The sequence below is a fragment of the Lycium barbarum genome, chromosome 3 (genome assembly GCF_019175385.1).
Source record: "Lycium barbarum isolate Lr01 chromosome 3, ASM1917538v2, whole genome shotgun sequence".
Classification (NCBI taxonomy): domain Eukaryota; kingdom Viridiplantae; phylum Streptophyta; class Magnoliopsida; order Solanales; family Solanaceae; genus Lycium; species Lycium barbarum.
Genome location: NC_083339.1, coordinates 81739391 through 81751843, shown reverse-complemented (window position 1 = coordinate 81751843; position 12453 = coordinate 81739391). Strand labels below are relative to the sequence as shown.

The 12453-nt window shown below is 29.8% G+C and overlaps 1 protein-coding gene across 1 annotated transcript; it reads right to left on the bottom strand.

The window, feature by feature from the left end:
* Nucleotides 1-269: 269 nt before the first annotated feature.
* LOC132631604 (WRKY DNA-binding transcription factor 70-like) lies at nt 270-2408 on the bottom strand. The gene is made up of 3 exons (XM_060347227.1): nt 2013-2408; nt 1067-1171; nt 270-918 (listed from the first exon to the last, which is right to left on the bottom strand). The coding sequence occupies exons 1-3, from the start codon at nt 2342-2344 to the stop codon at nt 411-413; spliced, it is 945 nt and encodes a 314-aa protein (XP_060203210.1). The 5' UTR covers nt 2345-2408; the 3' UTR covers nt 270-410.
* Nucleotides 2409-12453: the final 10045 nt, after the last annotated feature.

Genomic DNA, 12453 nt, shown 5'->3' with positions numbered 1-12453 from the left:
TTATAAAAAAAAATGTTATAGAAAGGTAATTTCACAAAAAAGAGTTATGGTTATAAAGATGGTATTGCTGTTATATATAAAAGAAAAAAATGCTATAAAAAAAATAAAAAATCACATCCGAAAAAAAACTTAGTTATTATAGTGAGATGTTGCTATGTAACCATGTTATCGAAAGGTATGTATATTTGAATTTGAGATTTTCCATAGAAGGGAAAAGACGAGAAAAAAAAAAAAAAAAAAAAAAAAACAGGCTACTATTACACACGGAATAAAATCTCAAAGTCAAATTTATACTTTCAAAGCAAAGCACCTATTACCTAATGCTTGCAAATTAAACTCTACGTCAACGTAATACAAAATTTGTACACCATCGCTATCAACCTATATTTCACCCCTTACAAAGTATTATTTCAAGAATACCCATCAAAATTCCAAAGACACTCCTCAAAATCAATACCAATCTCAAGATTATCATTGCTTGTAGTAGTACAAGAAGAGTATACCCCAGACGATATAACATCTGGCGATAACGCTGCCGCCACGTTTCCACCGGAGGCTTCAAATGTTGCTGGCAGAAAATAATCAGAGGTTGATGATTGATTTTGATCTTCAATTTTAGGATAGAATCTGAAAACGTCCTCTTTGGTTTCCTGTTTTATTGAGGGAAATGTAGTAGGGACATTATTATTATTGTAACAATTAGGATGGTAATTGTTTTGATCAAAACTAAGTATAATGGAATTGGAATCTCCATCCATTGGCGAACCCAAAATTATTTGAGAATGTCTAGGAAAAACTTTGCACGTGTGATGTCCATAGTATGTTGTTCGGTATAGTGGTGGATTATCTTGGATTTTCTGCACTTGTTTGCTTGCTTGACATTTTTTATCATATTTGTGGGTGCACCTAAAGTAGTGCCTGCATACATATTCATTAATTTATAAGTATATCAAACATTAATAAAACAAATAGGAGGCTTATAGTATAATTATTCTCTATCACATCTACTCTGCAATTAAAACAAATTCTTGATTGAAAAAAAAATGGATATATTGTGAAGTCAAACCTTGGATAAGTGGCATGGAGGATCTGTTTTTGTCCATATTTTCTCCAAGCATGACCATCATCCACCAAATCTGAGGATTCTTTTATGTTTGATTCTGAAGTTTTCCTGCATTTGATATTTTCCAAATCATTTATGAGAAAATTGTATCTAAAATAACACAACTGAATTAGTGACGTATACTAGGATAGACGTATATTTATTAGAGATGTAAAGTTTGAACACATTTTCATAAATAAACAGCTTCTGTAATGGTACTTTACACGCATTCTCTTCATAGTGAGATCTATGATTATTGCAATTTAATACAATTAACTATATGAAAAATCTTAATCAATCTTATCACCAAGCCTTGATAGGGACCAGCCCTTTTTGTATTTCTAGCATTTGGTGTAAGGATAACATAGTCAATAAGCATCAAGAATCCAACCAAACTTCACAATAATTAACTAAAAGAGAACCAATCAACCAATAAGAACAGGAAATAACTTGTCACCATTCACGTCAAAAGACTAATAGCATGATTGACCAAGTTTCTAAATCAGCTTATTTTAAAAAGTATTTTTTTAAAAAATACTTTTCAAAAAATACTTTTAGTGAAAAATAATTTGTGTTTGACCAATTAATTAAAAAAATACTTTTGAGCAACAATTAGTATTTGGCCAAGCTTTTAAAAAATGCTTCTATTTATATTTTTTTCAAAGGTACTTTTTAAAAAAATGCTTTTGGGCAAATGCTGTTTTTTTAACTTCTGAAAAACTACTTCTGCTACTCCCCAGAATACTTATTTTTTTTCAAAAGCTTGACTAAACACTTCACTTTTTTTCAAATAAGTACTTTTGGGGAAAAAATAAACTTGACCAAACAGGCTATAAAATACCCTTAGGGAAAAGTTTGATATTCAACTATTGCTAAGACTAGTAATTAGATTAAAAGAGGAAGTAATCACCTTCTCTTGTAGCATCCTCTTCGATCTTTCAATGTTGAAGTATTCTTGCAACTTCCACTAGAATAATCTTCCGGTGACTTCACCTCAACATCGGAAAAAGGCGTATCGACGACTCTAACATCATCGGAGTTTATCATGGAGAGAGTTTCGGAAAATGAATCCATAATTTTCCCAACTAAATCCTCAGCCATATTAATGGTTGCAACTTCACCACCACCAAGAGGTTTTTTAATAATCTCTTTTAGTCGTCGCGTAAATTCACGACCACGGATTAACCCTTCGATTGCCCTTTTCAGATCAGTCGATGAGTTTTCCGGAAAGGGAGATTCCATATGTATGTATATATTGCGTACAATATTTGTTGTTAGTTAGCAACTAGTGAGCAAGAAGTCAAGAAACATGAGGGCATATATATATATATATATATGGAAGAAAAAAATGTTAAAGTGGTGAATTCTGAGTAAACTATTGGAAGCTTACAAGGAAAATTCGCCTTAGCTTGTGGAAAAAAAACGACCCCCACGCGCATTAGTGGAATCTTTTGCTTTTCACTCAAGTGATTAAGATAATTATGGGTCAGGTTCATGAACCATCATTATATTGGACCACTTTGGACGTAGCATGAAATTTGTTTTCTTTGTCAAATAATTTCTCAACATATTTTAGAGTCACAACTACTATTATTATTATTATTATTATTATTAAAAGTGAGAAAATAACTTCCCGTATTATACACATAAGTTGTCTTCCTTTACAAACAGCAAAATTCTTACTCAATATTACTCTCTCCGTCTCAAAATACTTGTCGTGTTTTTCATTTACGTACCCCTTAAGAAAATGTTAATTAGTAGGGGTGTTTGACTATTTTATTCTTATTTATGTCTTCAGATATAATCTCTCTTTATTGAATGTTTACTCTATTTATGTTTCATAATAGAGGTGTTTGTAATCTTCAACAACAATTACTACTAAGGCTAAATTGAAAAAAAAAATTAAGTGTTTGAAGACTTCAAGAACAATTACTGCTAAGGGTAAAATGAAAAAATAAATTATCTTGAACTGCTAAAATGACAAGTATTTTGAAACAACTATTTTTAGTAAGGACGACAAGTGTTTTGAGAAGAAGCGAATAATAGTATATAATATTATATATTTGAATCAACACTTAATTATTGTTTCAAATTCTTATACTTAAAATGTCATTAAAAACTATCATTGCAAATCATCTTTAACTTTTTACATCACTATATGTTAGGAGTAGTATTTAGTTTTACAGTGTGATCAGAGAGTTGAGAGTGAAATAGCTTTTTAAACGAATTTTCTTTCCAATAAAGTTGTACCGAACACTTCCGTAAGAATAATGATTGCATTGGTTTGGCACGCGCTATACATGGAACGTCAATAAAGTTTTAGGCGTTAAGTGATGACGTGCTTCATATGTTGTCACCCTAGTATCGTCATCGATGTGCCACCTGGCAAGACTTAAATATTAATTGCTGTTTAAGGATAGTTAATTGCAAGTGGTCTGTTTATTTAAATCATAAATGCAAGTTGTAGTGTTTCGTTTCCTTATCACTTGGGGATCACAGATAGACAAAACTTGTCATTGAAATGACCAAAATGACCATTTTGTCTCAACCAAATTTGGACTTTCAGAGATGGTAGAAAATTAATTATGGAAACTTTGATGGGCATTTCGGATACTAAATAAGACAAGGCATTGATTGTTGAATATGTACACATGATCATCATCAATCTCTATAACCAGAAACAGTTTTTAATGTTTATAAACAACTAGCGTAGAAATGGATTACATCCTCTAAAACCGGAACTATCACATAGAAGTTAAATTGCTAAACAAACATTTTTTTGATAGCTTCAACAAGTAAAATAGAGTAGGTGGTTTTACATAGTGTTTACCTCCAAAAGTGGATAACAATTAAATTTATAAGTGGTTAATAGGATATGTGGTTAAGATGGTTTTGTTATATCCCATATTTTATACGTTCGGATATTTCAAGGTAATCGTGGTAAGTTAAGGGGATGACTATCTTCCAAAATTATTTCAATGAACAAGTTAGTTATGAATATTATTTATGAGCATTAGTATTATGGAAATATTGAGAAGAGGCTAAGGGTAAAAAGGAAAATTCACAAAATGACCCATGGTAATATTGTGGAAGACTAGGGGCAAAACGGTAATTTCACAAGGTGTTCCAGAAAATTCTTGAAGAATGCCATGTTGGCCGTGTGGTTATCCATGTTTTATTAAATGGGGGGATAAGTGTAAATTACAAAGATATATGGACCAAAGTTTACAAAAAGACAAGTGGTTATCTTGTTTTAATTTAAGGAAATTTCAAGAAAAAGGAAGAAATTTCTAGAGAAAGGGAGGAGAAGACATGTGGTCAATTAGTAATATATATATATATATATATATATATATATATATATATATATATATATATATATATATATATATAACAGAAAGAAATTATAGAAATAAATTAGAATGCTTCACTTGTGGAAGTGTAGAACACTTAGCAAATACATGTCCAAAAAGAATAAATAATAAGACAAGAAATTCCCAGCTAATTGAAGATTTTCAAGAAACATTAATAAATGTAGACGAGTATAGCAGCACATGACCCGCAAAGATGGAATTCAGTGATAGATCTTTGGAAAGGAATAGTAGTAGCAGACTATATAAAAACATATAGCGAAACAGACGCAGAAACAATGTATAAATATTTAGAAACATTTTTAGGAGAATCAGCCAAAGCTTTATGGGAAGCTTATAAAGAAAATTTTCCAATGGAATTTCAACACCTAGTATCCATGGGAGCAAACCCATATAATTTTACTAATAAAATACATACTTTGATTACAGGGGAAGATCCAAATAGTGGATTATTAGTACTACAAAGAAATGCAGTAATAAAATTAGAACAACTAAGCATAAGTAGTTGGTTTCATATTAAGAAATTTTTAAACGATTATTTTTACTACTGTACTATTAGTGGAAATGCATTTGATCAAGAATTAGGTAAAAAGTTATTTAATAAACTACCAGGAGCCTTAGGAAGAGAAATAGAAGATAGATGGAATAAGAGAGACGGAGTAATGCAGAATCCTAATTTAACGTGGTCCATAGGACATAGGATACAACATATAATGGATATACTACAAGAAAAATGTACTCATATACAAATACAAAAACAGTTAAAAGAAAATGAAATGAACTTTTGTAAAAGCGTAGTTTACACGACACAAAGTTATGATAAAGACAATTATAAAAAGAAAAAGCATAAAAAATACCGAACGCAGTATAATAGAAATTATCCTCAATATAATAGAAAGAAATATTATCTTAGAAAATCATCAGCTAGAAAACCTTATTTAGACAGAAATAGGCATGTAAGAAAGTACCGAACAGAAAGAAATTATAGAAATAAATTAGAATGCTTCACTTGTGGAAGTGTAGAACACTTAGCAAATACATGTCCAAAAAAAATAAATAATAAGACAAGAAATTCCCAGCTAATTGAAGATTTTCAAGAAACATTAATAAATGTAGACGAGTATATGTCAGATACAGAAAGCATATATTCTATAGTAAGTGTAGACACTGAAGAAAAAATCAAAACAGACTCATCAGACTCAGAAGCAGACGAATTAATTAATGAAATAGGATTAGAAAATCTAGACTTAGAAGCCATGGATAATTTAGCAAATATAGCCGAAGACTGTAACCATGAGTTTGAACGAAATAAAGGATTGGATAGTAATGCATGTTTCTTTTGTAAATGGTATCCTAGTAGAGACAAAAGAGTTAAATGTAAAAATTGTTACATAGAAGGATGTACAATGTGTATAGAAAAAGAATTTAAAACAAAAATAAATAAAGAAACAACTCATAAGAAAATTGAAGACCCTACTATTAGTCTAAGAATAATAACATTAGAAACAAGAATAAATGAATTAGAAACCAGATTATGTAACCTAGAAAGAGGAAAACAAAGAGAAGTAGATAGTGAAGACGAAGAAATAAGATTATCAAATATACAACCAATAATGAAACCATTAACAATAATACCAGAAGAATCTCAAGCAGAATTAATGAGCATAGAAGACCATGAAGCATTAGTATGTAATGAAGATAAAAAATTAGGAACAATAAAAATACTTGCAAGAATTAAAATAGATGATTATGAGATAGAAACGTTAGCATTAGTAGATTCAGGGTGCACAAAGTGCATAATAAATAAAAGAATAGTTCCACCTAATTTAATAAAAATTCTAGAAAAACCAGTTGCGGCCATGCAAATGGATGGAACCCATAATATATATAGACATTATGTTCATAAAGCCTACATTAGCTTTATAAATACATGTTCAGAGTTTTACAAACCAAGTTATAAAATGGATAAGATATGGGTAAGAGACCTTAATATAAATGTAGACTTTGTCATAGGATTAGACTTCATGTTACATAATAATGGTAGCTGTATGATTACAAGAGATGGAGTAATTTTCTTAAAAAATATTACTCATACACCAGTACAAGTTCTTAAGACTGAAACAAGGATTCGTCATAAAAAGATCCCTACCACAGACCTGCAAAAGAAAAAAGATAGTTGTTGTAAAGAATGTGAAGAAAAGAATACATGTTGTAAAGAAAAACAAGAAATAAAAAATTTAACTTTAGAAGAAAAAGAAATTCTAGAAGAAGAGGAGTTGCTAGAAAAAGATTATACTTTAATAGATATAGAGACAGAGTTATATAATTTTAAAACAGGAATAGAAAAAATAGGAATAATAAAAAATCAAAAGGACCTAGATAATATAATAAAAATTCTAGATGAAATAGAAATTATTGGAGAAAAACCATTAAGACACTGGAAAAATAACAGAATTGTATGTAAATTAGATATAATAAATCCAGACTATATAATTAAAACAGCATCTATTGAAGCAACAAATCAAGATGTAGAAGATTTTAAAGTACAAATAAAAGAATTATTGGACTTAGGAGTAATACGGAGATCTACTTCTAAACATAGATCAGCAGCATTTATGGTAAGAAATCATAGTGAAATAGTAAGAGGAAAAGCAAGAATGGTAATAAATTATAAAAGACTTAATGATAACACTAGAACAGATGGATATAAGTTACCAGACAAAACAGAACTAATAAATAGAATACAAGGAAAGAAAATATTTAGCAAATTTGATTGTAAATCAGGATATTGGCAGGTACGAATGCATGAAGATAGTATAGAATGGACTGCATTCACCTGTCCTGAAGGACATTTCGAATGGTTAGTAATGCCATTTGGATTAAAGACAGCTCCACCAATTTTTCAAAGAAAAATGGATAGTATATTTGGAGAATATAAAAGGTTTGTATTAGTATATGTAGATGATATATTAGTATTTAGTAAAGATATTAAAGAACATTTAGGACACCTACAAACGGTATTTAGATTATTTGTAGAAAATGGGATAATAATTAGTAAAAAGAAAATGGAATTATGTAAAAATTATATAAACTTTTTAGGAGTAGTACTAGGAGAAGGTAAGATAAAATTACAACCTCATATAGCCAAAAAAGCTTTAGAAATGCCAGACAAGTTAGACAATGTTAAAGAATTACAAAATTTTTTAGGAATAGTCAATTATGCTAGAAATTTTATAAAAGATTTAGGAAAAATAGCAGGACCATTATATTCAAAGACTGGATCAAATGGTCAAAAACACTTTAATACTGAAGACATTAAATTAGTACAAAAAATAAAAGAAAAAATAAAAAACATTCCAGATTTAAATATGCCACTAGAAACAGACTATTTAATTATAGAAACAGACGGTAGTTTTGAAGGATGGGGAGCAGTATTAAAAGCAAAACCTAGTAAGTATAGTAATAAAAATGAAGAAAAGATATGTGCTTATCAAAGTGGTAAGTATAAAGAAAAAGGAAATATGAGTAGTATAGATGCAGAAATCTTAGCCGTAATATATGGATTAAATAGTTTCAGACTATATATTTTAAATAAACCAGAAATACTAGTTAGAACAGACTGTGAAGCTATAGTTAAATTCTATCAAAAGATAAATGATAAAAATAGTAGTAGAAGACGATGGCTAAATTTTTTAGATACCATTTCAATTTATAATTTAAAATTTGAACATATAAAAGGAAAAGATAATAATTTAGCAGATCAATTAAGTAGATTAAATATTACTGCTAACTAAATTTTTTATTTGGACAGCATGAGACCTTCCAGTTCTCAGACAGCAGACAAGGGGAAAGGCATAGCCTCAACCCAAGACACATACAGACAGACAGTATTAGGTAACCTTCATTTTAGACCTACATCTTTATTAGAAAGAAATGCTATGGAAGAAAGAATACAATTCGGAGCCAATAATTTAGTAGTCTATCAGCCATCAAATTGGACTTTTAAAGTATTACCAGAATATGTAATAGATAGACAACAAAGATGCTTAGTGGATAATTTATGGATTTCGCGTAATAAAAAAGACGGAGCTAAACATTTTGTAGCCACTATAAATGCACTTTGTCAATATTTTACAGACCGAAATTTAGACAAAAAATTTAAATTTTATGTTGTAGTTCACGGTAAAACTAATGGTATTTTTCAGACTTGGATAGAAGTTGTAGACTCTATTAAAGACATAAGAAAACCTCTTTTTAAGGGATTTAATAATTTTACTGAAGCATTAGATTATGCTAGAGGGACATTGGGTCCAAATTATTATATTTCTCCAGCTCTCAGACAAAACCCAGACAAAATCCCCCAGTACAATGTACAAAAAGACACAGACAAAATAATCTTTTGCGACCATTGTTCTACCATGACTGATGTAGTCAAAAGACTAAACCAGCAAAAAGAGACATTGGTTCAAGAAAAAATGCAACTCTTGGATCAGGTGAAGACATTAGAACAAAGACTACAAGCATTAAAATTCGAATTGATGCAGTCTCAGAGTTCTCCATCTCAGAAAAAAATGGATGAGACGGGTGTGCATTCCCCAATGAATGCAATTAGACCCACTGTATCGGGTAAAGCTACAGCTAGTCCGGTTCAAACGGTAGCCGGTAAAGACTTATCAAATCCGTTAATGGCTGTCACTTTGCCAAAAAGTGAAGACGAGGGATGTTCATCTCTCCAAACCAGACGGAGACTACCAAAGACACTTACGCAAGGAGCGGCTTCTACAAGGAAAAGCACACTTGCAAAAAAGAAGAAAAATGAAAAAATAGAAAATATAGTAAAAGAGACACTAGAAAGATTTTTTCAGACAAAAGAAAAAGATAAATATATAGTCAAAGATCCTAGTCCAGAATTATCTCCAAGACAAGAGATGTCACCAGTCCATTCAGATTTTGAAGGAGAAGATATTAATTTTCAAGACTCGCAAGATCCAAATGATGTAGATTCAGGCATGAGTTTTGACTCAATTGCCCTACACAATTTAGACACTTAGATCAGTTTAAAAAAAAAAAAAAAAAAAAAAGAGAGATTTGAAAAGACATGGTTCAGAAAAAGATGAAAGAAAAAGACAAAGGTGAAGTAGAGAAAAAGTCATGAAAGAAAAAGACAAAGTGAAGTAGAAAGAAAGTCATGACTTGGAAGATTTAGTTCGGTGGATCATGAGGACAAAGACATAGAAAGGAGAAACAAGGACATTAAAAAAAAATGACAAAAGCATCAATAATTAAAGACAAAGGTATGGAAAAGAGAGAGACAAGGACATTAGTCATCTTTTAGAAAAATGAGATGAGACAAGCTCAATAATAGAGGTAGAAGACTTTTGACTTTGGACTTTGTAATTTTTCAAGACACGTTGGAGCAATAATGTTGACAGTTCAGAAAAAAGAAGACCAGATTTTATTAAAGTAGCTGTAATAAAGTAGTAGTTTTATCTAGAAATGGGACAGCTCAGCAAACGGACAAAATTATAAAGTATCTTTTGAAAAGTTTCATGTGACGATGGGGCCCTAAGAGTACCCGGCTGAACTCAAAAGATTCTTCACAATTTTGAAGTCCGCATTTGAAGTCCGTCAGACTCCTATAAATAGCAGTGTTTTGCAGAGAAGGAGGGCATCAGAAAATTAACATCGATCAAGAAGCAAGACACAATCACCAAAAAAGCCTTCAACAAATTCTCTCACCAACCACTCCATATTCCTCTTCCCTTTCACAAAATGCCCCAACTCCTTTTCCCAATAAAATCCTTTGTAATATAACTTCCCTGTAAAATAGTTTTAATCTTTCCAGTAATTTTCTTTTAGTGTGAAGTAGTTTTTCGGGTTCCCCGAAAGGGAAACCTCTCTCCATCTTCAGACATGTAAGTTTTATCTACGTTTTCTGTACTAATCTCCCTACTATGTAAATTATTTTATGTTCAATATTATGTTGAATTAAAATATTATGTTGATAATATTTGAGTAATTACTTACCTGTTGTTATGAATCTATTACTCTTAGTATATGGTTATTCTCTTAATTTTTTAATAAACTCGATGGATTAACCTGTAAATTCCTAGGTGTTTGAAAGGCCGTTTTAATGTCCAAATGATTAAAGGACGATGTTGGCCATGGTAACCGGGGTGTGGTTAAAGAAGACGGATATTAAGAACCAAGATTAAGAGAAAGAGATGAACAGTGTAATAAAGATTCATAACTAAAACAGATTTTTCTAAAAAAAAAAAAAAAAAAAAAAAAAAAAAACGAAAATTATAAAAATTGGGAGAATAGGCAGAAAATAAGAAAAACACCTACATGATAAGAAGATTCAAGGAGTGAGGAAGTACCGAGTAGGATTGTTTAACATATAAGCTAAAAACCACAATACCATATTTCTATCTTTCTTTCTACAAAAATTAAAACTTATATATTTAGGACTTATATATCTATTGAAACAAAAAATATAACCCCCTATCCCATTTTGGTATCAAAGCGAGAAGATTTTTGGACCTAAATCTGTATTTTAAACCCATATTTAGACAAAAATATAAACTAGTTTTTACTTTTTTTTTTTTTTTTTTGGGTAATGAAAGATAATTATTTAGCTGTAAAACAAGAGTTAGAAAAACTATATCCAGAATATATTAAATTAAGCAGTACCAAAGAAAATCAGTTAAGACTACAAGAGTTAATAGGTATAATATCAGGATTAGAATATAAATTACTACGATATATAAAATCTAGAAAAACCTCAAAAAACCAAAAACGATTTAGACCATATTAATTGCATGAGAACACTACCTTTTGTTAGACAAATACAAATTAATCATTGGTATTTATATAGAGATATAAAAAAAAAGACGAGAATATCTACAAGTAGAAAAAGCCTTAAGTGCATATTTAGAGATAATAAATTCAGAAACATTATCATCACTAATACAAAATAGACTTTTACAAAGTCAGATTAACGAAGAAACAATCTCTGCTATAACTTGGGAATTACACGGTATAAGAGAAGATATAGAAAGACTTACAACTAGTATAGAACATCAGAAACAAGTTTGTAAAATAAAAATCCCGTTAGGATAATAAATAAAGCTAGAGAGATAGATATCTTAAAAAATCTAGAATACTTAGACTTAAAAATATACCCAGAAAAGAAGTATAGAGCATTAACAGACCATAGTATTATAAAGTGTAATTTTAGTAACGGAGATCATATATTACATAGTGAAGATAAACAATTAAATACATTAGTAGATTTAGTCATAAATTTCAGTGAAAAAGTACAAGAAAATAATAAAGATATTACTAGAATATTAGAAGTAGTAGCTACATCTCAGACTAAGCAAAAGAAAACCTTTGAAAAAATAGAACAAAACCTAGATTACTTAAAAACACAAGAATTAGAATTAGAAAAGAAAGTTCAGACTTTAGTTAATAAATTTAATCTAGAAAAATTACCTACAAAAACGGAAATAGAAAAGTTAGTTAAAGTTATTATAGAAAAACCAAAAGAAATAGAACTAAAAACAACCCACATAGTCTCTAAAATAACACAACAAATAGAAATTTTAACTAGTGACATTAGAGAATTAAAAAAGACAGTAGCAGAACTAAAAGAAATCACTCTTTCATGAGTAGATCAACATTAGCTCAAGAAGAAGCCGCGAAATTAATAGAAAAATCTATACCTTTACCAGCAGACTATAAAGATTATATACCTAGCGCTAAATCGGACCAAATAATAATACAACAAAATACTACTACAATTTCATTAATATTAGAAATAATAAAGAAAATAGAAAAAATAGTACCAAGGTTAGAATTATTAGACGAACGCATTTCGTGGTTAACTGAACAACAAAGAGAAAAAAATAAAGAGACGTTTAAAAATAAAGAAGTTGACGAATTAATAGACCAATTAAAAAAGGTAGAAATAACACC